Source organism: Cavia porcellus, unplaced genomic scaffold (genome assembly GCF_034190915.1).
Source record: "Cavia porcellus strain 051 isolate PalLab524CR breed Dunkin Hartley unplaced genomic scaffold, mCavPor4.1 scaffold_29, whole genome shotgun sequence".
NCBI classification, from domain to species: domain Eukaryota; kingdom Metazoa; phylum Chordata; class Mammalia; order Rodentia; family Caviidae; genus Cavia; species Cavia porcellus.
In genome coordinates, this window is record NW_026947512.1 from 4,229,735 (window position 1) to 4,257,224 (window position 27,490).

Below are 27,490 nucleotides of genomic sequence, written 5' to 3' on the forward strand. Positions count from 1 at the left end.
ACTTTAAACTCACCATGTAGCCCAGGCTAGGCAATCCTCCTGCCTCAGTCTCCCAAGTGCTGGGATTATAGGCATAAGCTACTATGCCCAGAACACCCAAAATTTTTTATAATCACTATTGCCACCATATCATCAATTCCTCAAAGTCACTTCTCCCAACTCTGACTTTCACATGTACTTCAATCAAGGGAGGTGATGTGATGATTTCAAGGGAGGTAACTGTGATGACAATGTATGCTAAAAAATAAAGGCCCTGTTTCCTCTGGCAAGGAGGCTATCTGTGCATTTCTCACATGAATGAACCATCTAGTCCCAGGATTTCATCCTGAGGCCACTTCTGAGACCATTCTTGATATGCTATGCATCATCGATTGATCCAGAGTTATACAATCAAATGTGATAGAATTAAGTGTGCTAACTAAAGAAACCATTTAAAGCAATGCTAGTAAGAGTGCCAAAGCACTAGAGATTTAGTAACTGTGAAGAACTACCGACTACACCCAGGTCTGAAGGCCAAGGGTGATGTATTTACCAGACCTAGAGAGGTAGCTTTACCTTAGAGCTATGGCCTTCTGTAGGTGCTGGAACCAACCTACCGTGACCCAGTAGGCGGGGAACACAAGTACATCAGATCCACTCTCTTCCTGATCACCAGCCTTTATTAGTAATCCAATCATGAACCACAGAGTGAAGAAGGCCACTATCGTCATCCGTACAGCACAGCTTCCTGAGGTGTGAGGGAGGATGAATAAAGGTGGAGAGGGTTCTAGAGTAGCAACTAAAATGTTTCTTATATCCTTATTTGAACTACTAAGAAAAGTCTGTCCAGTTAAGGCTTAGATCCTGATCTTGTACTGATTCCCCATATAAACAACACCCAGGCTCTGTCAGTACCTGGCCAAGCAGTGTCTTCCTCTCCTGGAGCTATTTCCCAACAAAACAAGATGAGTTCTAAACATGACAGCGATGATGACGATGGTGACAGCAATGATGACAACCTAAGAAACCAAACAAAAACAGATAAAAATGTGCTTTTAAAAGAAGCGTACGCTAAAACCTCCTCCTCGAAGCTTTGCATGACATATGGGGATGATTTTGACTTGATTTGTTTTCTTCCCATGAAAAACTATTGCTGTTGAAATCCTCTAAAATGCATTTAATGTATAAATCATCATACCCTCAAATTCCAAAGCATTCTTTGATTGTTAAGGCATATTTTTATATATTGTGTATATACTTTTAGCAACATTGTAGGCTCTATGAGGACAAGAGCATCCCATCATAAAATTATTCTGAGTGAATTTTGGAGAACTGTCTTGCTTACTGTAGCATTTGCTGATGCAGGACCAACGATATTGACTGTGGCTGGGGACCACAGGAACAAGGAAGCTCTTGGATGTGGCAAGCAGTTCAGAGGAGTGTGAAGGACCTCCTCAGGCTTCCATGGTCAAGCTGAATTTCCCCCACAAAACAGCTTTCCGGGGCCTCATGTCCACAGACTAGGAAGCTGTCTGACCATCCTGCTAATCATTCACCACACTTGGCTTCCTTCTCAGCTACTGTGGGCAGAGCCTAGTTTATAATGGGTGATTCTTATCTTCAGATTATCTTTGATTCTTATCAGAGTCTTGAGTTCTGCATGCACATATTTTAATGAATACACAGGGGCCAAATCAAGGCAGGGGCCTGAGCATCCCAGATGGGATGTTTTGTGGGGCACAACTGTCACTTTCAACATTGAAAGAATATTCTAGAATATTAAGGAGGACTACTGTGGGAAAGACTTGGATGATCTGGGTAGATACTTGGGGGAAGGAAGACTCAGAGGTGGTGCTGTGGTGGCTCTCCAACATCGCCTCTCGCACACTGAATGCTACCATGTAGATACACTGGCTCCTGGCCTCACATCATTTCCTATATGGAGCAGATAGATGATTATGACGAACCAAGAAAAACAAAAAGGGAAGACCCAAATAAGTAAAATCAAATCTGAAAACAGACATTTACAATTGATGCCACAGAAATGCAAAACACTATTAGGGACTATCACGAATTGGGAAGTCCAGAAGAAGATGATAAACTTCTGGAAACAGATTTACCAAAATTGAACCATGAAGATATAGAAAATGAGCAGACAATATAACATGGAATGAAATTAAATCAGTGATGAAAAGTTTCCCACAAAAAGAAGCTCAGGACTGGGGGGCTTCATGGCTGAGATTTACAGAAGTTTTAAAGAACTAGTGCTTATTGTTCTGAAACCATTCCAAAGTATTGAAAAGGAGGGGACATTTCTGAATTCATTCTTTGAGGTTGGCAGTACTCTGATAAACACAGATAAAAAACATTCTCAACAAAACCTAGAAAAGTGAATCCAACAGCATTTTAAAACGATTATACACCATAATCAAGTGTGATTTGTGGGTAGGCATGGTGGGGCATGTCTATAACCTCAGCTCTTGGGAGGCTAAGCCAGGAGGATCACAAGCTCAAACCCAACCTGGGCAATTTCATGACTTAGTGGAAATTTGTCTTAGAATTTTAAAAGACAAACAAAAAGTCCTGGTGATAAAAACAGCTCTATTTTTATTTTAAAGTGGGATTTATGCCAGGGATACAAGAATGTTTCAATATATATAAACTGATAAAATATATCACATCAATGAAATGAAAGATAAAACTGCCTGGTCATCTCAATAGATGCTGAAAAAGCATTCAGCAAAATTCCACATCCCTTCATAATAATAATAAAAAAAATAGGTTTAGATAGCATGGACCACAACACAATATGGTACGTATATGACAAAGCCATAACTTGTATTCTTCTGAATGGGAAAGGCTGAAACTTTCCTTTAAGGTCAGGAACAAGGCCAGCTCACTGTCACCATTCTTATTCAATATAATATTGAAAATCTTAGTCTGCACAGTAAGACAAGATAAATAAATAAATGGCATCCAAACAGGAAAGAAAAAGGCCAAATTATCATTGTGGTCAGGTAACACAATTTTATACGTTGAAAAACCTGGAGACTTCATCAAAATAAAAGAACTGACAAATAAATTCAGTAAGGTGTCAGGATATAAAATTCAGCATATAAAATCACTACTTTTCTTACACAGCAGTAATGAAACTGCTGAGAAGAAAATAAAAAAAGTGATCACATTTACAAAGATTGCAAAAAATGAGTAAAATACTTTGGGGTAAATTTAACCAAGAAAATAAATGAATTCTACAATGAAAACTACAAAACAATGATTAAAGAAATTAAAGAAGACACACATGCACACCCACAAAATGGAAAGACATCCCACTTTCACGGATTTGAAGAATTGATGATTAACATTATCATACTATCCAAAGCAAACTACAGATTCAATTAAATAGCTACCAAAATATCAATGACATTCTTCATGGAAATAGAAAAAAAATCCTAAAATTGGCATGGAATCACAAAAGACCCTGAATAGCCAAGGAAATCCTGAGCAAAAGGAAAAGGCTAGAAGCATTGTAATATTTGAATTTAAAATATAGTAACCAAAATAGCATGATGGTGGCATAAAGATAGACACATACACCAATGGAAATAGAGAATCCTTAATACATCCATATATTTATAGCTAATTGATTTTTGACAAAGCAACAAGAATACACAGTGGAAAAAGTAAATTCTTTAAGAAATGGTGCAAGAATTAGATCTCTATATATAAGAGAAAAAAATTAAAATATGGGAAATGATGACTGATGGGCACAGTGATGCAGTTAGATTGTAGGAGTAACTTCTAATGTTTTATAACACAGAAGAATAACTATGATTTACAGCTGTTGGGGACCACTGAATCACAGCTGTTGGGGATCACTAATTTACAATGGCTAATTTTGCATACTTCCCTACAAAATGATAAAATGAAGGCTTGGGATTATCAGCACCTCCTATTTGGTATTTCCCATTGACGCTTCTTACCATATGATCATCTACACCCTCTTGAGTCATCCCAGGATTATACTCCAGGACAAGATCCTTCCTAGTGTGTGATGATCTATGCTCTCTTGAGTCTGAGTCTTCTGATGAATTGTAATCCTTTACTAGCCCCACCTATCACTGAATACACCTAATAAAGAGTGGCTGCTTTGGGAGTGGTGGAGGACCCATCTGGAGACATTGACTTCCTAGCCACTGATGCAATACTATACTTGTCTCTGTTTTTTATTTTTCTAGCTGTTCTCTTAAGACAGACAATCAGGATCCCTGATTGGGCTCCCAATAGACAGCAATTGAATATTTAAAAGCATCTAGTAGAGAAGAGTTTGATTGTTCCCAACATGAAGAAATGATAAATATCTGAGAAACAGATGTACCAATTACCCTGATCTGATAATTACACATTGAATACATCTGCTGAAACATCATACTGTATCAAGTATGTGCAGTTACTATGTGTCGGTTAAAAAATTTTAAAACATATTTTAAAAAATGAAGTGGCATATTTAAGAGGGTAATTAAGTCATGAAGTGGAATTAGCAACATTAGAAAGGGGACTGAGGGGACTAAGGTCCTCCCGCATTGTGCTTCCGCCTTTCACCATGTGAGGACATGGAAACAAGGTACCATCTTGGAACTAGACTAAGCAGTCCTCACCAGGAACTTTATCTTTGACCCCTGGCCTGCATTTATGTGAGAAATAAATTTATATTACTTATGTTTTTTTTTAAAGATAGACAAAGGACTTGTGTACATATTTAGCCAAAGAAAATATACAAATAACCAAAAAGCATATGAAAGGTTTCTCAACAGAGAAATGTAAATCAAACTGAATAAAATATCACCTACAGCTGATAAGAATAGCAAGTATTTCTTTTAAAAAAGATACTCGACTTCCGGGAAAACATGGCGGACAGATAACAGCAACTACCGGAGGCTCTCTGAAAGACTCGGCTCAGAAGCCAGGAATGGTGCGGACTAAGGAGACATAAGCAGGTGGAGATATGCTCCGCTGACTCAGGAACGAACTGGGCTGAGAGAAACCAACTTGGAATGCATTCCTGGTGCTAAAACAGGAACAGAAAAGCCTCGGTGTGGAGGCTGGACCCCGCGCCATTGTAAGCCGCGATTTGGGTTTCCAGCCGCACAGCGGCTGGCTGCCTCTACAGCGGCTCGGCAAGGAGAGAGACACGCAGAAGCTCTGAGAACGGCAATCTGCGAACGGCAGGGAGGCGTGCACTGACTTGCGGTGAGGTGAGTGAGAGAAGCTGACACTCTACCACAGTTTGACTCCAGCGGAGGACTTTCTGGGTCCGAGCAGTCCTGCGGGAGCGGGGCGCGGTGGCGACTCCAGCCACACATCCCCCTCTCGGACGGGATTGGTGAAAAGTGCCTGGCCTGCTTGACGCTGCCGGCGGACCTGGTAGGCTGTCCCAACCCAGATCCCAGAGCCTGACGGTGGCCGGGAGGGGAGACGCGTAGGCTGCCTGGTCCGTAACTCCCTGGTGCACAGCGGTGAGCGGGAACACCTAACTGGCGCAATTCGATCAGGCTGTGGCTGACTGGGAGAGAAGCTGGGCCTCTTATATAAGCTTGTATATATAAGGAACAGAGAAGAAGAGGCAGCATGGGAAGAGGCAGCAACAAGAAAGGCTCCTCAGCCCCCAATTCTGAGAAACAGGCAATAGCAGACACCGCACCAATATACATAAGGCACCATATAGAGAGCCTCATTGACCAATTCAGGAATGAAGTTATCAATGACCTGAAGCTAGAAGTATGCAGAACAGTTAGAGAAATGCTAAGTACCACCCAAGAAAAAACAGGCGGTGGAATGGAAGAACAGAAAAAAAGGGGAGAATTGTTTGATGGAGAAAACAGAGAAAGCATAGAATACGTGAAGCAGGTTCAAAGGGACTACCAAGATACTAAGAAGTCTATAGAAGACTGGCATAACAGCTTGAAAGAAACTAAGGACAGACTATCTGAACTGGAGGGCAGACTTGTAATATGGGAGAATGAAATGAAAAACTTCTTAAAAATAACAAAGAAACAAACAGCAATAATACAAAGACAAGAAGATGATAAGAGGAGCCATAACTTAAGGATTAAGAACATAAAAGAAGAAGTAGGGACACAAACGAGTGAACTACAAAAGCTACTCACAGAAATAATCCAGGAGAATTTTCCTAATTTAGCAAAAGGTAAAGATACTCAGATGTATGAGGCATACAGGACCCCAGCTACCTACAACCCAAACAGAGCAACACCCAGGCATATAATAATAAAAATTCCAGAAATTCAATACAAGAACAGAATATTAAAAGCTGTAAGAGACAAGAAACAGACCACTTACAAGGGAACACCCATCAGAATTACAGCAGATTTCTCGGCACAAACCATCAAATCACGAAGAGCGTGGGGGGAAATAATTCAAGCTTTGAAAGATAATAATCTCCAGCCAAGATTGAGATATCCTGCACAACTGTCCCTGGAAATTGATGGAAAAACAAGGTGCTTCCAGGATAAAGAGGAACTGGGGGAATTTGCAACCACCAATTCAACTCTACAGAGAGTATTGCAGGATATTCTAAAAAAAGAAAAATACAAAGAATCCAGAAATAATGGCAGAGAGGCCACAACGAATGGAGCAGAGAACAAAATGAAGAAGACAAACTGACAGCTACTGACAGAAAAAGAGCTCAACAGAAATGAGGCAGAGAAGATTGGATGATAGGAACAGCTATTTTGGAGAAAATGACATCTTAATAGGTAATACTGATTTAGTATCATCTTGTTTTGAAGTCTCATCTAGCTTTTGTCCTTCTGTCTCTAATGGTCTAAATAGGTTGTATCTTACTGGATTTTATTATGTACGATAGTATAAGCAAAAACCTTGTAAAGACAAGGAGATTATACAGAAACCATTATTCATTTTCTGTTAGTCGATTCTAAATACTCTGTAATGCTGTCATTCTCTTGAATGGTTTTACATTGTTTTGATATACTTAATGCTACAGTATATGAAGTTGTACTCAAGGATTTCAAAGAAAGAGACAATATGGTAACTACTTTTAGGTTAGGATTATCTGATGGTGAAACACTATTCTGCTTAAATGGTTATGTTTTGATCTGCACTGTTTCGTTGTTATGCCCTCTTTTATCTCAATCTCCACTCCATTATTTACTTTTTTATCTTTATCCTTTTAATTAAAGGAAAAAAAATAGCAGGATATATTATAGTAACCCACTTTGACTTTTCATTACCTTGATTTAAAGCCCTGTATTACTCTCACCATCTGGTTTTTAACTGATGTTCCCCTATTCTGTTTTGCTGGATAGTATCAGGTTCGAAAGTTTAGGCATCAGCTGTGAAGATAATGAGATTCATTATGACGCCCATTCTTGTTGACTTTTATCTACTTTTGAAGACCTACAATGTCTCCAATGTTTTGGTTTTGTCGGTTTTATTCTTTACTGTTTTGTTCAATTGTATTATGACTAACGATATAGGCAATTCTATTAGAGATAGCGGGAGGCATTATAGTAACCATTGTTGATCACCTTGTATTATGTTTTTACATTATCTATTATGTCCACCCTTTTGACTTGACCAATTCTGTTCTGTTATGTCACATTTGGTTTTACTCTCTTCCAAAAAAGTAATAAGAACAGTGGGAGCAATGAAACCCAAAATGTGTAATAGTCATGGTACAAAAGAGAGGAAAAGAAAGTGCTCCAAACTATATAACTGCATGTATATTTAAGTGTATAAGATAGAAAATGATATCACAGAGTTTTATTGGATCAATGAACAGAACTGTTTGCAGTATCATAGATGGAATGTCCACTTTACAAGCTTTAATTTTGTGACTTGAACAATTATTTCTAAGATGACAATATGTAATCCATTAACTAGTGATTTCCTACTGTTCATTTTTTTTTCTGTAAATCTGTATAACTTGTACCCTTTCCCTGCTTTTTTTTTCTTTTCTCCTTAAATAAAATTAAAAAAAAAAAAAAGATACTCAGTGTTGGAGAGAAGTAGAGGAAAGAGAACCCTTGTATATTGTGGGCAGGAATGTAATTGGTGCAGCCAGTGTAGACAACTGTGTAAAGGTTTTACAAAACATTAAAAATAGGACTATCATATGATCTAGCATGCAGATTTTGGTTTATATTTGAAGACAAGAAATCAGTGGCTCACAAGAGCTACTTGTACTCTCATGTTGATTGCTGTATTATACACACCAGTGAAGATATACAGACAACCTAACTGTCCATCAACAGAAACGTAGATAAAGAAACGGTGTCGTATTATTTACCTTTAAAAGAGAAAGATATTTTGCCATTTGTGACAAATGGGTAAAACTAAGAGCACTATTTTAAGTGAAATGAGCAAGGTAATGAAAGAAAAAAAATACCGCACACTCTTCCTTATGTGTGAAATCTTAAAAAGTTGAATTTGTGAAAACAGAAAAAAATGGTGGTTACCAGAAGCAGGCTGGAGATTGGAAGTCTTTAAGGTTGATCAAAAAAGCACAAGCTTCAGTGAGATGTAGGATGAACAAGTTCTAGAGATCTAATGTACAGTACAGTGACTATTGTTAATAATACTATACTATATACTTGAAATTTGCTGAGACTGTATGTTGGGTTTTTACTCATGCACAAATTGTAACTATGTGAGACAATGGATATGTTAATTAACTTGATTCAAGTAATCATTTTATTATATGTACATATATAAAACAATAAAATGTGCACTGATAATAATGACTTTTTCCATTAAACCAGGTTATATGGGCTCCTTTCTTGATGGGATGGTATTGATGAACAAGCAGGTATAACCAAGATTTATGTGCCCCCAAGAGCACCTTACCATGAGGCTGTGCCTCACACCTCACCCTCAAGGGCTGTGCAGATGTCATGAGAAAGAACATGCTACCTCAGAGATGCGTGGTCCTAGAAAAAGGCACCCTGGTCCTCAGCTTCTACGAGCTTCTGCTACTGTTGGCGTCCCATGTTAAGGACTCAGAAGGAGTGGAGCTGCAGTTCCACTATCTGCTCATGTTGGTGGTGTTCCTTTTGATGGTGGTGCTGATCTCAGAGCTCTGGACTCCTGAGACGATTCACCTCTGGCTGATTAAGACTTTCCAGTTCCTGATGATGGGCTCCTGGCTGGTGCAGGCAGGCTTTCTGTACAAACCCATCTCTGGCTTCCCATGGGATGATGGCGACATCAGTGACATCATGTTTGTCACCACCTTTTTCTGCTGGCATGTGATGATCAATGCTCTGTGCCTGCTGGGAATCTATGGCTTCTCTTCCTTTTGGTATCACTGTTACCACCCCAGCTTGAAGCTTCGGGGATCCACAGAAGTTCCGTGTCATGAGAGCACTCCAGGAGCTCGCTACAGGCTGCTGTGGAAAGTGGAGCAGCCGGAGAAGTTAAGGATGAACTTAGCTTCATCATGTTACGGGTGGACTCTTCAACCAGTCTAAGGAATAACTGGCTTTCCACTTGGGAAACAAAACAGAACAAAACCTTTTCTTCTGTCTCATACAGTGAACAAAATAGATAATAGATAAAATGAGAAATAAGACTGTAACATATTTTGAAAAAATAAACATATTTATAATAAAAGACATGAAAGGCTTTCTTGAGTGAGAAAAAAGCTTGAAAGGACTACACATTTAATTTCAATGTCCTATAAATAAAAAACATGATGTAAAAAGATATTGAGTCTTTTACCATATACAACAGGAAAAAATTGATACTCACACTATATAGATCTGTTCAAACATTAACAGACAAACATAAAGGCCACTTAACATTAAAAAGGAAAACATATAAGTAGGTCTTAGAACAAGCAGATCTTAAGAACAATAATCCTAGGAAAATCCATTTCAAGAAAAAGATTTAAAAAATGTGATTTTTGGTATATCAGATTGTTAAAAATTCTCAAAAGTATTACATAAATGATATTTATTGTGGAAAAAGATGTAAAGGAAAAAGAATTGTACACTGTAGGTAACAATATAAATTGGTCTCCATTTTCTTGAAGTCAGTTTGACAGTCTGTCAAAATTTTAAGTACTAATGCCCTTTAAGCAAACAATGCCCCTTTCTTTTTCCTGTGCGTCTCTTTCGTGTGAGCCTAACAACATCGCTGGAAACAACTGTCCTAACATTTCGATCATTTCCATGTTGTGTGGCCTGTCTTCTTGGTACATTTTCATTTGTAGTTCCTGGCTTCCTTTGTATATGGTAGGGTCCAGGCATGTGGTTCATTACTCAACCCACTTACGGTTTCAACTCAGAAGTGAGGGATGTGAGGGAGTGGACTGGGCTTCGGTGGCGGTGGTGATGGCAACCTCTGTTCCTCATTGTTGAGATGCCTCGCTATAGTGCTGGAGTCCGAGCCAGCAGAGGTTGCACTCCAAACTCATTTGACCAGGAACTTAAAACCAATGTTAACCAGGAGCCTTTTTATCGAGCCCTTGCAATGATTCTGGGAAAAACTTGTCTATTTTTTTAAGGGCAATAAATATTTATTGAGAGAAAGAAAGCTTCTGTCCAAGAAAGAGACAGACGAAGTCCTGAGTGGGTTGCCAAAGACTGTCTTTTTACGGACTTTTATAGAGAAAAACCATGAGGTAAGACAGGTCCAAGATGGGGGGAAAACAGGAACTTGCAAGACAAGGTGGGCGTGGGTTAGGACAGAACCCAATTTAGTATGCTCACAAAAGCCCTTTTTCTAAATAAAGTAATATTCACGGATTCTGGGAGTTAGAATTTAGACCTATAATAATAGAAGACACCATTCAACTCACACATACACCAGGAACTTCAACCATCACGTGTCTCAAGACTCTTCCTATGGCTAGAAGCAGTTATTCAACTACCCTGATGGACTCCTTATACCCTAACTACATCTAGGTAAGAAATATCTTTGCTAAACCTTCTTTAAGCTTCCCTATTTGGATTTTCAAGGTTTCACACTGAACTCCTTCCTGAAACAACAGAGGAGGAATTGGACAGTGGGGCAGAACCTGAAACAGGATTCACCACCAGATATCAGAAACAATAAGGAAAAAATGCTTTTTAGAACTAAATTCCACGAAAGTGAAAACACAGTGAAGGGCACTAATTTGTAATAAATTAAGAGGATCTTTCCCATTTAATTAAGATGACCAAAAGATTAATGAATTCATTATAAAAATCCTAGAGTGGCTTCCCTATTAGGCAATACACAAGGATTAGCAAGAAAATAATGAGAAAGATATGTAAGAAGTATCTTTGTTAAACCTTCTTTAAATTGTAAGAAAGTACATTTTCCCATAGCCAATGTGTCTGAAAGAGAACTCTGAGCCTCAGATGATGTGTTAAGCAGCTTTCTCATTGCTGGAATACGATACTTAACACTTACAATTTAAAGGAGGAAAGATTTAATTTGGTTCTCACTTCAGGGGATTCAGTGCATGGTTAGCTGGCTCTGAGGCAGAAACATGGTGGAAGGGTACAATGGAGGGAAGCTGCTCACTTCATGGCAGCTGGGAGCCAGAGAGAGAAAGAAGGAGCCAAAGATGGAGACATACCCGCCAAAGAAACATATGTGCCGTCATACACCTATTCCAACTGGCCCCATCTCCTAACAGTGCATTTAGCTGCAAACTCACCAATGAATATAATGTCCTCATAATCCCAAACCTCCCCCAAATCACACCTCTTAGCACATGAGACCAGAAGGGTAGGGAACATTCTTGATCTATACAACCGTAAGAATCACAACCGTGGGCAACACCCTTGGTTTCAGTTTCAAAGATAACAAGGTATATTATGGTAACCATTGTTGATTTCCTATTTTCTTGTTTTGAAGTCCTATATCACTTTCACTGTTTTGTTTTGATTGGTTTTCTTCTGTTCTATTTTATTTGATTTTATTATGTCTGAAGGTATGGGCAGCTATGTTGAAGATAACAAGAGGCAGTACGGGAGCACTTGTTGGTTTCCTGTCGTCTTGTTTTGGAGTCCTGTATCATTTTCACTGTTTTGTTTTGATTGGCTTGATCCTGATTTGTTTTGTTTGGTTTTATTCTTTTTTTAAAAAATAGAAAAGAAACTAAGTTGAGGACTCAGTGAACCCATATCACACTCTGATCTATGGAATCTGGAGAATAGTAAATTTGTGTTGCTGAAGCTGCAACACAAGTTAACATTGGAAGACTAATTTAGGTGGTACTGATTTTTAGTAAAGACTTATCCAGCACTGGCTAGTGATGGGAATGCTAATTCACATTGAAATATGTGGCTCTGTTATAGAAGGTTATATATACCCATAGTAGAACAGGGAGCCTCATGGAAATAAGACAATTCAGTATTGTTGGGTTCTTGGACTCTGGGAAGGATTTGAGAGCTCCTAAGGAACTGAGAACAACCATATTCCATATCTGTATCTCTCTAATCATAGGCTAAAAAAAAGAGAACTTTGTGAGTTTAAATTTTCTGGGTCCCAGAAAGCCTGTGGCTTAGACAAGGCACATAAGTATTCTAGACTTAAAATGCTGAAGAAAGAGAAGGGAACCGGGTGGGATTAATCAGCCACCTTGTGACTTCAATGTTGATGTCCAAGGGCCAAGGATATAACTTAGTGGCACAGCACTTGCCTGGCAAGCATGAGGTCATGAGTTCAATTCCTAGTCAAAAAAAAAAAAGTCTAGTTCAATTTACATGAGATTCAAAGTTCAATTTACATGAGATTTTAGTGATCTTTCATAAATTCATGTTAGATAGCATATATGAATTGATTTAAAAGATAAATCCTTGATCTTATTGGCTCAGCACAACAGAAAGTTATCTTCCTCACACACTTGAAATCAAATGCCAGCTTTCCTAGCTGACAGGCAGCCTTCCACAAAGGGTTTAGGAAGCCAGGCTCCCTCCAGCTTGTGGCTTTCCTCTTCTCTAGGGCCTTGAGGTTTTCTATATTCTGCCAGGTGATAGAAAAAAGAAAAGATGCAGAAGTGGATTAGAGGCTTTGGGTCACACCTTGAAGTGATGGCATCATTTCCAAACACATTTCAGTGGCCCAAATTCAGTCATTAGGAGGTTCGGAAATGTAGTACCTCTCTGGAGACAGCATTCCTAGCAACAGCACTGCACTGTGGGAAGGGATTGGGTGGCCAGATAGCTGTAGTTCTCATAAGGGACCTGAAGTTGACTGGAGTTTCCAAAGTGCAGAATAAAGGATCCAGAACAGGGCTCTGGCCTTTTAAGTGACAAGGAGACAATCATGGGTCAGGTGATGCTGTTTGTGGAAGTAAGTCAGCAGTCTGTGACAGGCTTAACTCAGATAGTTAAGAGATGCACCAAACCTGATAGAAAAGACTGCCAGAAGATTGCCATGGCAACAGCAGTAGGATTTGCTACAGTGGGATTCACTGGCTTTTTTGTGTAACTGATCTTATTAATAATTCATTCTTGGTAGCTGAATACTTTTAGGAAGCATGTATTCCATCTCAGCGATTACTGATCAAGTGGGGATTTGAGCAGTACATAGAGTAAAAGTTTGTCTATTTTGTTTCCTTTTCTCATGCAAAATTTTTCTCTTTCTTTGATTAAAATAATTTCAGATTTAAGGAACAAATGAATCCTGAACAAAAGGAAGTAAAGTTTAAGTTCTAATGTGGAGATATTTATGCTGATTTAGAAGAGAAATGATCTAGGAGAAATCACTCAGAGAGCTTGGGCTTGGGCTAGGGAGATACAGGAAAAACAGTGTTGCCACAACAATTACAGCTCACAGAGGTCATAGTTCATGGGAAGTATCGTAACTCACAGTTTAAGTGTGACAGCTCATTAGAAGCGAGCGTTACAGCAATCAGAGACCAAAATAACCCAGCCACACTTGAGGTTTGGAGGCAAATCCACAGATTTTTATAACACCGGTGGGCCTGACTGGGTTCACTCACCAGAGTCATGCATTGCCTTTCAGTGAACAGGACTTTTGTAGAGTTTACAGGAAAGTGAAAAACATGAAAGCAAGGTGCTCACTGTTAACTGACTGGACAGAAAGTTACACTGAATTTCATATCCTTTGCACACGGCAGGGGGAAGCTGGAGGTAGATGGTTGGTCAAGAGGTTACATTAGTTTCACCTATTTTTACATATGGCAGAAAGAAGGTGACATGATTCTGGGGCGGCAGAAACTTATCAGGGTTTACTGAAAGGCAGGGACTACCGACTTGGGAGCAAGTGTTTTTTTTCTGCTTTAACAAGAGATAAAGAAGGTGCTTTTACATTGCCAGAAGTTTCCTGAAGAAAAACTTGCAGCTGTTGACATGTGACAGTTAAAAAGCACCTCAGATCAATGCTATAAGTGATGAAACCTAAGGCACTGTTATGCAATGGGGTATAAAGTTTGCATTACAGAAAATGTTAAAGAGGAACATTCTGAGCTGGCATGCCAGGAAAAATCAAGGCTGCCAGTGCTCTTGAGCTGGGAAATTAGAATGTTGTTTTCCATGTCTTCTGAGCCTTGTTTTAGTAAGTCAGCATTAAAACCCAAGACTTACTAACCCTTACTTGAAATGAAAAGAGATTTCAGAGCATAGAGAGACTGTCTCTGAGCAATGCTGATTTCCATGAATCCACTCTCTCTGGACCTTCTCAAGCCCTGGCTTCTAGCCTTTTCTCTCTTAGTTCGTCTTTCTGCCTTGCAGCAAGGAAAGGTATAATCATTTTTTGAGAATGCTAATGTCCTTCTTAAACAGAAAGGAGCTGGGAATGGTGCTGCCTGCCTGTAATTTCAGCACTCAGGAGGCAGAGGCAGGAGGGATTCCTCGTGCACTAATGAGAGGGGTCACTGTGAGTTTAAGTCCAGCGTAGGCTACATACATAGGGAACTCAAGACCAGCCTGAACTACACAGTGAGACCTTGTCTAAAGTGAAAACAAAAACAACAAAACATAAAAGGAGTTAAAATAAGCTTTGGAAAAATACCATTCTAAAATCCTATGGTCATTAAGTTTATAGTACACCATTCAAACTATAGCTAGTGCTAGGTGTGGTGGCACACGCCTGTAATCCCAGCATTTGGGAGGCTGAGACAGGAGGATTGTTGCAAGTTCGAGGTCAGCCTGGGCCACAAAGTGAGTTCAAGGTCAGCCTGAGCTGCAAAGTGAAACTGTGTCTCAAAAAACAAAGAATGACTGGAGATGTAACTCAGCAGCACAAGCACCTACCTGGCAAGCACAAGGCCCCAAGTTTGATTCCCAGCACCAAAAAAAAAAAAAAAAAAGAAATAAAGATACAGTTAGTGACCCAACTTCTATCCCTACAATGAGATGCTCCTTGCACTAAAACTTTAAAACACATATTTCACATATGTCATTCTATGTTATCTAAATATGTGCCGTCCAGCTGCTAGTCACAGTGGTGATTGAGAACTTGCAATCTGGCTCATCTTAACTCAGATGTACTATAATCGTAAAACATACATTGAGTTTGAAAACTTAGTATGAAATTTATGATTCTACACATATTTTAGTTCATAGTGGGTTCAGTATAGATTTTTAGTTTTACCTTTTTATATCTACTTAATATGACAGCACACTTAAAATATATAACATTAATTTCTATGGAGAAATTAGTCTAAATATTTCTCTAAGATGGGTACATGTAGAGGTGTGACTTCAATTGAAGTATAAGCTCTTTGAGGGTAACAACTGTATCACATCCTTCTTTTTATGCTGTGAGGCAATCAGAAGGATGCATGGTAGTTGAATAAATTTGTGTTTGTAGAATAAATTCATGTTCACAGAATTTTTGAGGATCATCTTGCTTGCTCTGGCACCTCATGATGCAGAAAAAATGGCAGTGGCCCTTTGAGAGACTGACAGGAAGAGCAGGCCTGTGAGAATGTCCTGTGGTCGTGTTTTCCCAGTGAAAGACTTTTGCAGGTACTTTGTGTCCAGACTCCGGAGCTGCCTGGCCATCTGCTAATCATTCACCATGCTTGACTTGCTTCTCGGTTACTGTGGGCAGTGTCTGGTTTATGATGGGCGAGTCCTACCTTCCGACTTCTGAGACCTGGATGTTTGTGTGTTAATGAACAACATGCAGCCTTGATGCTTGGCCAAGATGGGGGCCTAAGCATCCTACATGGGATGTTACGTGGGGCCACTTGTCCTGCATATGCACCACTTTCAGCTTTCTGCTGCTGCTGGATCAGGGCTACTATCGTCCCTGATCCTCTGATCACTGCCGCCCAGCTCTCAGCTGGGGAAATGGGTATGGGACACTTCACATGGGCCACAGCCCTGAAGGACTAGAAGCAAGATAAGCGGTGGCCAAAGGCAGTGCTTTTTAAAGGTTGCAGGCCACAGACTTGCTGGTCTGACCTTGCTGAGACAGAAGAACACCAAGTCCTCCCTGAGTTTTCCCAGAGTTCCCTTCTCCATGACTAACTCCAGAAATGTCCCTCTCAGACTTTGCCTTTCTATCTCCTCCCACTGAGCTTTTTACTCTATAATCCTATGGTTTTTCCTCCCTTCCTTTCTTCCTTCTCCCCACATGACTCTCTCTCTCTCTCTCTTTTTTCTTCCTTTCTTCCTTCCTTTCTTCCTCCCTTCCTTCCTTCTTTCCTTTCTCAGCAGTACTGGAGATTTAATCCAGGGCTATACTTCCCAGTCCTTTTATTTTTTATTTCAAGACAGTATCTCATAAGTCACTGAATGGTCCAAGTGAGGCTTGAACTTGCGATCATCTTGCCCTAGCCTCCCAGAGTGCTGGCATTACAGGTGTCCGCCATCACATCCAGCTTTAAATGACTTTTCAAGATGTTGTAAAAGCAACTTACTCATTCGGTAAAACTACCCCAATTTTTGAATTCTGATCATTTACTAGGCTAGTCACATTCTGTCAATTCTCTCAATTGATCTAGGAGTCCTAGATACCCCTCCTTCCCAATCACAAGGACAATGATACCCTACAGTGTTTTGTATTATTATGATATTCTGTAAGTTAGGGCTATTGACTACATTTTTCACTGATGGGTTATTAAGACATAACCCCATTACAAAAGAAGGATCTGTATTTGGATAAGAATGAAGCTCGGTGGCAGTCCTGTGACCTAGGTATACACTCTCCTCCACTGGGACAGTATCAGCATATGGCTGTGGCCTCTGTGCCCTGCAGCATTGTTTGTAGTAAGGACAGATAATTATGCAAAAAACTGAAGGGCACAATTTATAATTTATTATGAACTTTCTCTTCTCTCGGGAAATGTATTACACCCAGAAAAACTCCTATTCCGTGCAAAAACAAAAACCAAGCCAGGCATGGTGGTGCACACCTATAATGCTACCACTGGGGAAACTGAGGAAAGAGGAGGCTCACTGTAAATCTGAGGCTAGCCTGGGCCACCGTGAGTCCAAGCCCAATCTGAACGGCATAGGACACACCTGTCTCAAAAACAAAACAAGATAAAACAAAGCAAAACAAAACAAAGCGAAGAAACCCCAAAACCAAAAAACAAAACAAAAGAAATGAACAGACAAAAACCTGGCTCTTTTGTATACCCACCAACTCCTTGTTCTCCACCATTACCTCTGCCTACGCTCACTGGCTGCTACCTAATGTGTAGGGCTCTGTGTTCCTGAGTGCATTAAACACTAATCTAATAGCAGAGAAACTAAGTGAATGGGCTATTTCACACTAAAGCTTAAATGGCCAATATCAGCTTATTGAAGTTGCTTCTCTCCAGGGTATCTACATTTTAAGAACACCAGGTAATTTCTTGTGTCAGTTAGGGATGCATTACCGAAGCAGAGGAATGTGGAAAGAGCGGTAAGGCTCACAGTTGTCTCACAGCAAGACGACCTTACATATTTGTGGGAGCTGGTAACGGAGTCCAGAGAAAGCTGTTGTCCTGGGGCTGCATGTTAGGCCTGATGTCAGTTCAGCTCATTGTGGCAGCAGTAAGGAAGAGACATATTCCGTGCAGCCATAAAGAGCAAAGAAACTGGAGTCCTTTTCTGCTCTCATCACCTTGTACCTCAACGGCAGGTGACCTGCAGAAGCATCTGGTGTCCTTGAGACCATGAGAACCTGGGAGAGCTCTTGCCTGGCTGCCGTTCAGGCCTTGTGCTGGGGGGGCAGATCCGTAACAGCATGCTTCAGCGGTGCCTGGTGCCGCACACCCTCAGAGTTGGTCTGCGTTGCCGCTTCACTTCTACATTCTCATGGAAATGCCATTTGTAGGCAGGTTCAACTTGTAGCCACAGAGGGAAAGGGATTCTGGGAAACTCAGTTCATGTTTAGTGATGCTGATGCTCTGTGAAGCCACCACAGCCCCTAAAGTCGAGTTTAAAAGGCGACATTGTAGACACATGTGCAGCTGGTAGAGATGCTGAAGTGATGCTGGCAGTGGCTGGGGTATATGAGAGGGTCAGGGAGAAGAGGGAAAGGGAGATTTCTGTCTCAGAAGAACAGAACAGCCAGATAAGTGCTAAGTGCATATTGTTCGGTACATATTCAAATGTTTATAAATGTGTGTCCAGAAAGAAGACTTTGGACCTTGCAGGTGGACCAGCTATGCTTGAGAAGTAGGGAAGGGCATGCAGGAGTTTATAAAAGCCCAGGATTTCTCCACATAGCACAGTAGCACCTTCCTCCACTCCATGGCCCTTGCCCCTTCTCCTGAGACAAAGATAAGACTGGCAGAATAAGAGGAAGGAAGCCAGGGGAGACAGGACAGGGATGACTAGAAGTTCCTTGGGGGCTGTAGAGCCCGTTCTATGACTTTTTTCTTTGGCAGAGGCCAGCCATGTCCTCATGGACAGTGCAATGGAACAGTGAGCCCATATTCAGCCAACCTTGTAGGTCTGTCTCAAGAAATGTTTCCTGCGCGTGGGGGAGCAGTGGGTGTGGTGAGATAATAAAAGCAGGTGGAAGGCAGAACTTGGGATGCCTGAGGTTTGTACTTTCCTGCTTTGTTAGACAGATCTAACTCAATGGGAACCTTTATTGGTCATGTATGCCCAGGCCTGTTTCTAATCTTCTATGGGTTGTATCAGGCAATTGCGGTCTCCAAAGCTGTGATATTCAACGGCTCACTCTCATATCCTTCATATCCTCCCAAGAATAAGGGAAGATGGGCCAAGCTGTGGAAAATATCCTTTGGAGGTTGGGCAAAGATAGTGGCTGGCATTTTCCTGATAGTTTATGAAATCAACTGCATCAAAGGAGGAATGATACTGATGAACAGGGAGATGCCACCAAGGTTCATGTACCCCAAAGAGTGGCAGCACCTCACCATGTTTGTCCTCCTCACCCTCAATGGCTGTGCAGACGTCATGAGCAAGAACATGCTACCTCAGAGATGCGTGGTCCTAGAAAAAGGCACCCTGGTCCTCAGCTTCTACGAGCTTCTGCTACTGTTGGCGTCCCATGTTAAGGACTCAGAAGGAGTGGAGCTGCAGTTCCACTATCTACTCATGTTGGTGGTGTTCCTGTTGATGGTGGTGCTGACCGCAGAGCTCTGGACTCCGGAGACGATTCACCTCTGGCTGATTAAGACTTTCCTGTTCCTGATGATGGGCTCCTGGCTGGTGCAGGCAGGCTTTCTGTACAAACCCATCTCTGGCTTCCCATGGGATGATGACGACATCAGTGATATCATGTTTGTCACCACCTTTTTCTGCTGGCATGTGATGATCAACGCTCTGTGCCTGCTGGGAATCTATGGCTTCTCTTCTTTTTGGTATCATTGTTACCGCCCCAGCTTGAAGCTTCGGGGATCCACAGAAGTTCCGTGTCATGAGAGCACTCCAGGAGCTCGCTACAGGCTGCTGCTGGAAGCGGAGCAGCCAGAGAAGGATGACCAGGCTCCCCTCCTTTCAAAGAGCTCACACTGATACAGGATGGAGAACGGCATGCCATCATGCCCCGCTGGGTTCTCTCAGCCAAACACATGTCATCCTCTTTGGCCCCAGTGAAGGTAATTGTCCAGGAGGACCGCAGCTAGTCTCTTCTGCTGCTGTATTCTGTCTCTGATCCTCAGGTCATTGCCGAAGAAACAGGAGAGGCTCGAGAAACCGACATGGGTGGGATTTGGGGAAAGGGCAGGAAGAGAACAGGGGCAGGCATTACTGTGCAAGCAAAGGCACAGGGGAGAAGAAAGCCATAGAAGGGTTTTGGAGGGAGGCATCTGTGCAGAGACCCTGGCAGAGCCCAGCAATTATGCTGTCCCCACCACCTTCCAGGCACCTGTGACTGCCTTTACCCAAGGGAATAAAGATTTCTCACAATTCAAAACTGGAATCATTTGAACTTCATCCTGGCAATGTGAGCACTTTGATGTGCTTGTTAAAGTGGCAGCTACCATGTAGAAGTAGCAGAACAATTTACAATCATCTTAGGTTAACATTATATTTTTTGCTTCCTAAATTTCATAGAATCAAAATGCATGGTACTGTCCCAATATCATGTTTTATTACTCTTAGACCAGTCAAAGCTTACCTGCTTCATCATTTCCACTCTTGTCCATGTAATTCATCAGACATTATCCTCAGATTTTTTAACCCCCTCCAACTCTTGTGCCATGTCGCAGATTCTTACCATGCTACCTGGAAGCCACAATAAAACTCACTTCCGCCGCCACCTCTCTGGGTGTTCCAAGGTACCCTTTGCCAAGAACTCTTTCCATTAAGTCTATCTTGTTAGTTTTCCTATACATTGACTACCTTTGTTTTGTTGTTTTTTAAATCATCTTAGGATTTTCTTTATCAACTAATGTACAGGATAGAGACTTTGCCATATAAAAGTTCCAAAATTTCTTCAGTGTGTCCTAACTACAAGACATAGCTAACACTTACTAAAGGTTTATTTGAATTTCCCCCCAGCCCTGCTTCTTCTGGGTACACTGAAAAACAGGCTGGAGGTTCCTCTAGGCAACACCAACAGTCCTAAAGTCTGAGTCATCTCTCCAGTTAATGGGCCCTCTCTCTTCCTCATTCTTGATGGATATTGAAGCCCAGCAACCTGTTAATTGTTTCCTCTGCTATTTCCTTGGATCCTCACACATGTTTCTATAAGGAAACTCAAGGAAGCTGCAGGTTGACTTGCTCAAGTCTCACAGCACCTATGACAGGAACTCAAGCTCAGCTGTGTAGGACTCAAGCCATTGACTGTGTCTTGCATGTCATGGTGACTTTGCTAATGGCAATGGAGATGCAAGTGATGCTCAGAATGAAGTAGGGAAGGGAAGGAGGAAAGGAGGCAAGGAGAGGAAATGATAGCCCCGATAGAAGATCCTGGTGGAGGATGAAGCATCATATAAATAACCTAGATCCCCCACAGGTTATGTTTCTGTTACAACTTGTACCTCACCCCAAACTCCCATCCTCTCTGGGAATAAGAATCTGGTGAACTCTCAACTTCTGGCTCATTTTTAAATTTTCAGGCTCAGTCCCACGTGAGGACTGAGGATCGACCGTGACCAGGTCTTCTAGTCCTCGCCCTTCTCCCTTATTCTTCTCAGTGGCCTTTCTTTGGGAGCCTTCCTTTTCTCTTTATCCTTTTTACATATTGATGGGAGGTGAGGAAAATGCATAGTTACTATCTGCCTCCCATTTCTGGGCATCTGAGGCCTAACTTTATAATGATAAAATTGTGTCTAGTAATCAGGCAATAACCCCAGAAAAATATCTTAAACATCTCACCTAGGCAATGCTTTGTGTATTATTAATTTGTCATCTATAAGAGGCATAGAAAGGCCTTCCCCACGAAGGCCAGTCAAGATCTCAACCAGGTAAGTGTGGTGGTGCACACCTATAATCCCAGAACTCTGGGAGGCTGAGGCAGGACTATCGTGAATTCCACCTCGACTTGACCAACTCAAGACTTAGTTTGACCCCCACCTCGAAATTTATAATTTGTCTTTGTTGTTGTTTTATTTTCTGTAACGGAGAGCCAACTCACCACCTCGCGCTCAGCAAGCAGACGCTTATGCTGCTGAGTTAAATCTCCAGCCCTCGAAATTTATAATTTGAAGAGGCGGGTGGTATAGCTCAGTATGAAATTCTGAGGTCAATTCCCAGCGTGTACGTATGGATGGGTGGGTGGGGGCTCCCCCTTAAGCTTTATGAGTGAAGCTTGTAATTCTCAGAAAAATCCTCCAGAGGGCACTACGTCCCCATCACCAGGTTCAAGCATATAGTTCTGCAACCCAGTAAGTAAGTTTGCAAGAATGGGTTTAGGAGGAGGGGAGGAAAGTGGAGGACGGGAAAGGTATACAGGCAGAATAAAAACTGTCCGAGCATGCAGAAAACATACCCTCAGGCTGTTTGTTTCATATTAAAACTTGGCAAACAAGGAATAAAGAGGAATCTAAATCAACTAATGGCGTAGGAAGTGAGGAACGAGAGACTGTGGGTCCAGTCGAGAATTTCCTTGGGAGGAGTGCCAAATAAAGTGCACATTCTGATTTAGGTAGTTTTTGGATCAGAATATTAAATGTTTAAAAACACAACGATTTTTTGCAAGCTGGGGTCTTACTTGGTAGTTCAGGCTAATCTTGAACTCACCGTGTACCCCAGGCTAGCCTCGAACTCCTGATGATCCTCTGGCCTCAGTCTCCCTTTCCTCCAACTGAATGCTGGAATAACAGGTGTGCAGTACCACACATGGTTAAATTTTAAAATAAGCTTCAATAATGTCCCAGTCAACTGAGTAAATCAAGATAGAGCTGGGTGTCCGTTAAGAATAAAGAACCCAATCCCAGATTCTCAAATAAAGAAAGCCGGCATGGATGATTATATATGCAAAGTAATCTCCAAAGATTCCTTCACCCTGGTGATTTGGAGAAGAGGGTACAGCAGCTGAGGACTGAACTTGGGGTCTTAAGGATGCTAAGCCCATACTTTACCACTGAGTTACATCCCCATTCCTTCCTAATGGCCTTAAGAGAACTTATTATGCAGTGTTTATTTTGCAGCATTTATTTTGTGGCAATCTAGTTTTTTCACAAAGGTGGCATATATTGAATGCCCAATACATACCAGGTGCTGGTACACAGGGCTCTGAAATAAACTGGTTGATCCCTGCACTCTGTCCTTTCCTAAGGGGTATGATAGGAATTTAAGAAATTGTGACTCAGGATCTCCACCCACAGGCCAAGGAAACTGGTAGGGACCAGGTAAGAGCTGTCAAAGGAACAGACCCTTGCAAGCGCCATTAAGCTGTGAACTGCCTCCCTATTGGGACTAAAAGTTACCTAGGCTTCTGTTACTCATCTTTAAGATACAATGATGGGAAGAGCTGATTCTAATTATATGGCTCTAATTTTCTCAATGGAACTTATTTTTCCTTGTGAGATAAGAAAAATCAATTCTTCCAACCTTTCCAAGCGTTTTCCTAGTACAGATAAGAAGCGAGCTAGAGCTCAGACCCAAATCATCTAGTGGAATGTGAAGTTTAAGAAATAGAGTGTTCCTTGCAATTGAAAGATTTCACATCAGAAGCCAGATGTGGTGACGCACATCTATAATCCAGGCTAGTGAGGAGTCCGAGGCAGAAGATTGCAAGTCCAAACCTAGTATGGGCAACTTAGTGTGACCTTGTCTCAAAATAAAAAAATAAGGGTTGGAGACGCAGTTTAGTGAGAGGCCCTGTGTTTAGCTCTCAATATTACAAAATGAAACAGAAAAACAAATCAGTTGAGAGCCAGCTGATAGCTGAAGTTCAAATTTCCCCTCTGAACTGAAGAGTAAGTAACAAGGGATCAACGTATCTAAATACAGCAATTCCTCCCCCGCTAAGTGTCATGTCACTGAACTAAAGTATAATAGTCTTTCCTCCTTTGTGTGTAATAAAATTTGAAAACTTGGCCACCTTTACCCCTTCCCCAAAATATGGCTTAAGAATAACGCTGTAAGTTTCCAGAGCTGTTCTTTTTGTTCTTCTTTTGTATTGGTTCAGTCCTACAGTCTATTCTTCTGGAAAGGACTAATGCTACCTTATTTAAAAATAAATTTTAAAAAAAGAGCCATGTACAATAGGTGTTGGTTTTCCGGAATGTTCCCTAACCCTGAATCTCAGTTATGTCTCTTTAGAGCTTAAATTAAAATTATCACTATGAAATGAAATCATTCATGTATGGGGCAAACTCCATTTCCAAAAGAGTATGCCATGGTATAAGGATTGGGTTCACTTGAGTACTACGCTGATGTTGTATCTGAGTACACAGCAGCTGTGCAGGCTCTGGCAAATTCTCAGTGCACTAGATTAAGGGCTTCCTATCTGCTGGGGGAGAACAGGTCCTTCAAAAGGAAGGGAAGTTGTAAAGGCTCCCAGCAAAGCCCACCGAAACCAAGGTCTTCATTTCAGGCAGGGGAACAAAACTGAGGACATTCGTTTAGCCAGGCCTGGTGGCACATGACTGTAGTCTCAGCTACTTGGGAGGTGGAGGAAGGAAGACAGCTCAGTGCCAGCCCGGACAACAGGGTGAATCACTGTTTCAAGAAGAGGAAAAAGAAGAGAGCAGGAGGAGGAGCAGCAGCAAGGAAGAAAGAAGGAAAGAAGAGAGGAAGGCAGGCAGGAGACAGGTGTTTAGCTCAAGCTATTTCTGCAAGTTTGGAACACAGTCTTTCCCTGTAATGTGCTCTCCCACTCCACCCACCTCACTCTGGGAGAAAGAACACGAGGTAGAACCCCCTCGTGGGCGTGTGTGCCAAAAGACTGAAACAGTTCATGGGTTTCAGCATCCAATGCTGTTTATGGCAGGGGTAAAAAATGAGGGGTGGCAGCGATTTAGGAAAGAAGAACAACAAAGTACAGCAGACAGAACAAAGTCTAAGGGGCTGAAGCAAGTTCTTCTGACTTGTTGAAAAGTACAGTCTGGTTTTCTGGGTGTAAACCAGTCAAGGGCTTTCTTCCCCTTTTTCTTCCCCAGTACACTCTTACCCTTCCCTGGCCAGCCCTTGGATGCATCTAGGTCCTAATTTGGTTGGTTTAAATAACTGGGGGGATGGCCAAGGAGGCAAAGCCTCCTATTCACTACTGAAAAAGTCTCAGCGGTCATGTTTTACCTTCCTGACCCTCACAAAGGCCACCGTTGGTCACATGAAAGGATCAAAGCAAATCCATTTCCATTCTCGGAAAAGCAGCTCAAAACATGTGTTCTCTTGAAGGTGCCGCTGTCATTTCTGTGTGGTCAACAAACATTTTTGAACCCTCACCTTGGACACTATTGGGGGATATGGAGACGAATACATGGCTCAGAGAGGTTACTATACCTAGCAAACGAAGTTGGCACTCACCTGGCAGAACTGCCCTAAGTTCGAAAACCATGCCCATCATGGGTGCAGGTGGTGATGAATCCAGAAGGCTTTGGTTTATGCTTCCGTAATCTGGCATCTTAAGATCACCACCTTTCCTCTTCCCTGCTCCTCTCCCCAACCATCTCACTTGAAGATTTCACAGAAGTCTTTTTGCATATTTGAGATACAAAATATAACCAGAAAAACAAACTTTTTTCTCACTTGCAAAAGACTGCTCATGTTACTAGTTCTAAGTCAACTTTCATTCAATCAGTGAGGAGCACTGAGGCAGACAAATATTTTTAGTGAGTCACCATGGGAAAAGAAATGTTCCAAGATCTTCAAATGATTCTGGCCCATCAAAATGATCATTATTGGTCAGGTGTGGTGGTGCAGGCCTATAACTCTAGCATTCTGGGAGGCTAAGAAGGATCACAAAGGAGCCCAGCCTGGGCAACTCAGCGATTAGCAAGATTTTGTCTCACAATAGAAAAGTAAAAAGGGACACAGCTCAATGCAAAGGCCCTAGGTTCCATCTCCTTTACTCTGTGTGTGTGTGTGTGTGTGTGTGTGTGTGTGTGTGTGTGTGTGAGAGAGAGAGAGAGAGAGAGAAGAGGGGGTAAAGTGAATTACTATTTTCTAAACATTTACTGTGTTCCAAATACCATTCTAATCTCTTGCGCATATGCTACGACAATAAATCCCTATAGAATTTAAGGTAGCTATTGTTTTCCCTATTTGTTTCTTTATATTTTCCCTATTTCATAGGCAAGGAAAGTGAGGCTTTGGCCTCACAGGTAATGCCCAGATGTGACACTAAGTTGTTCTGAGCTGAAGCCTCCTGTCTGCAGCCACATTACAACGCTTCAGTGTGCGCTGCACTGAAACCTAACAAGGAATTTGCAAGGTCACTTAGCCATTCCCAGATATACCACGACTACCTGTTTGAGTCATTTCAAAGTATTACAGTGTTAAACACACTTAAAGGGAAGGCATGTTGACCAAAGAAGCCAAGTTATGTGGTCACAGACATTTCTTTGCCGTTATTTGTGGTACAAAATACAACCATAAGAACAAACTTCCTTTCCACTTCCAAACGCTCTGGAAATAAATTCTTCCTGCCTTTTTTGTTTTTGGTACCAGGGATAGAACTCATGACTTTGTGCTTGCCAGGCAGGCACTTAGGCCGCTGAGCTAAATCCCTGGCCCTTGGAAATAAATTCTTGGTCTTTAAAAAGCGAAACTTCAGAATCTCGAATATTGAGACTCCTGAAAAAATAAGCAGACACCATGAGGTGGACTTCAGGCACTAAAAACAGAATTCTCAAAAACAGTATGGATAGCAACATATGTGTTGAATGATTTTTGTGCACCTGGGTAAAGTTTATCTCAAGAAAGTGTTCACATACTCATGTCCCCAACCATTACAGAAAGGCTAACAGAAGGGAACATTTTCAAGATTAAAAAGGAGCCAGAATATACTGTTGCAATACTTGGAAAGCAAAGCCAAGAAGCAGGCCCTTAAGGAATTAGCTGCCCTGAGGGTGGAGTTTGCACACAGAAATTTCAATTCTGATGTTTGGCTCTGAAGGTCATTCCTGAAAGGGCTTTATTTTGCAGATAAGGAAATTTGGGCCCAGAGAGGCTGAAAGACTCCTAAGGTCTGACCTTGTGGGTGAGACATTATCAGACACGGTCTGATTTTCTACCGCGCTACAGAGCAGTTTCTGCCTAATTCTAGAAACACAGTGCTCTGCTTAAAAATGTGAATTCCCAGAATTCTGCTCACTTCCCCGATCCTCGGAGGGAGCCGGCGAGGGGGCGCTTGCAAGCCCGGAGACCAGGTCTCCCAAAGGCACCGCCCTGGCCCCGCCTGCTCTGAGCTCCAGCGGCCCTCAGCCTCGCGCGGCTCTTTCACAACAAAGGGCAAATTCGGCTTCTCGGGTTCTGGATGTAACAGGGCGGTTGCCTTGCAAACCGATGCCTCCGGGAAGCAGCGAGGGCGAGGCCTCAGGAGCCAGACTGGGGGTGCGGGGGACAGCGGCGGGAGCCTCCCCTCCCCTGCCCCGCCGCCTCGCCCTCGCCCTCGCCCCGCCCTCCGCGGCAGGCGCCTCGCTCCCCCCCTTCTCCCTCTCCCCCCCACTCCCTCTCTTCCTTCCCGGGCTCCGCGCCACCGCCCCGCCCCA

At 41.9% G+C, this 27,490-nt stretch overlaps 1 protein-coding gene, 1 long non-coding RNA gene and 1 pseudogene across 2 annotated transcripts; 2 read left to right on the forward strand and 1 right to left on the reverse strand.

The window, feature by feature from the left end:
- LOC134473933 (uncharacterized) lies at nucleotides 1-27,370 on the reverse strand. Its single transcript, XR_010044436.1, has 3 exons — nucleotides 25,305-27,370; nucleotides 895-998; nucleotides 1-727 (listed from the first exon to the last, which is right to left on the reverse strand). It is a non-coding gene; the product is annotated as an uncharacterized LOC134473933 (long non-coding RNA).
- Nucleotides 8,756-9,485, forward strand: LOC100735955 (transmembrane epididymal protein 1-like; annotated as a pseudogene).
- LOC100736236 (transmembrane epididymal protein 1A-like) lies at nucleotides 18,999-19,901 on the forward strand. Its single transcript, XM_003474928.2, has one exon. It carries the CDS (start codon nucleotides 18,999-19,001, stop codon nucleotides 19,899-19,901), a length of 903 nt encoding a protein of 300 aa, XP_003474976.2.
- Nucleotides 27,371-27,490: the final 120 nt, after the last annotated feature.

What these genes read in the sequence shown, in the direction of transcription:
- LOC100736236 (XM_003474928.2), top strand. Translation starts at nt 18,999, where the DNA reads ATGGGAACCTTTATTGGTCATGTATGCCCAGGCCTGTTTCTAATCTTC.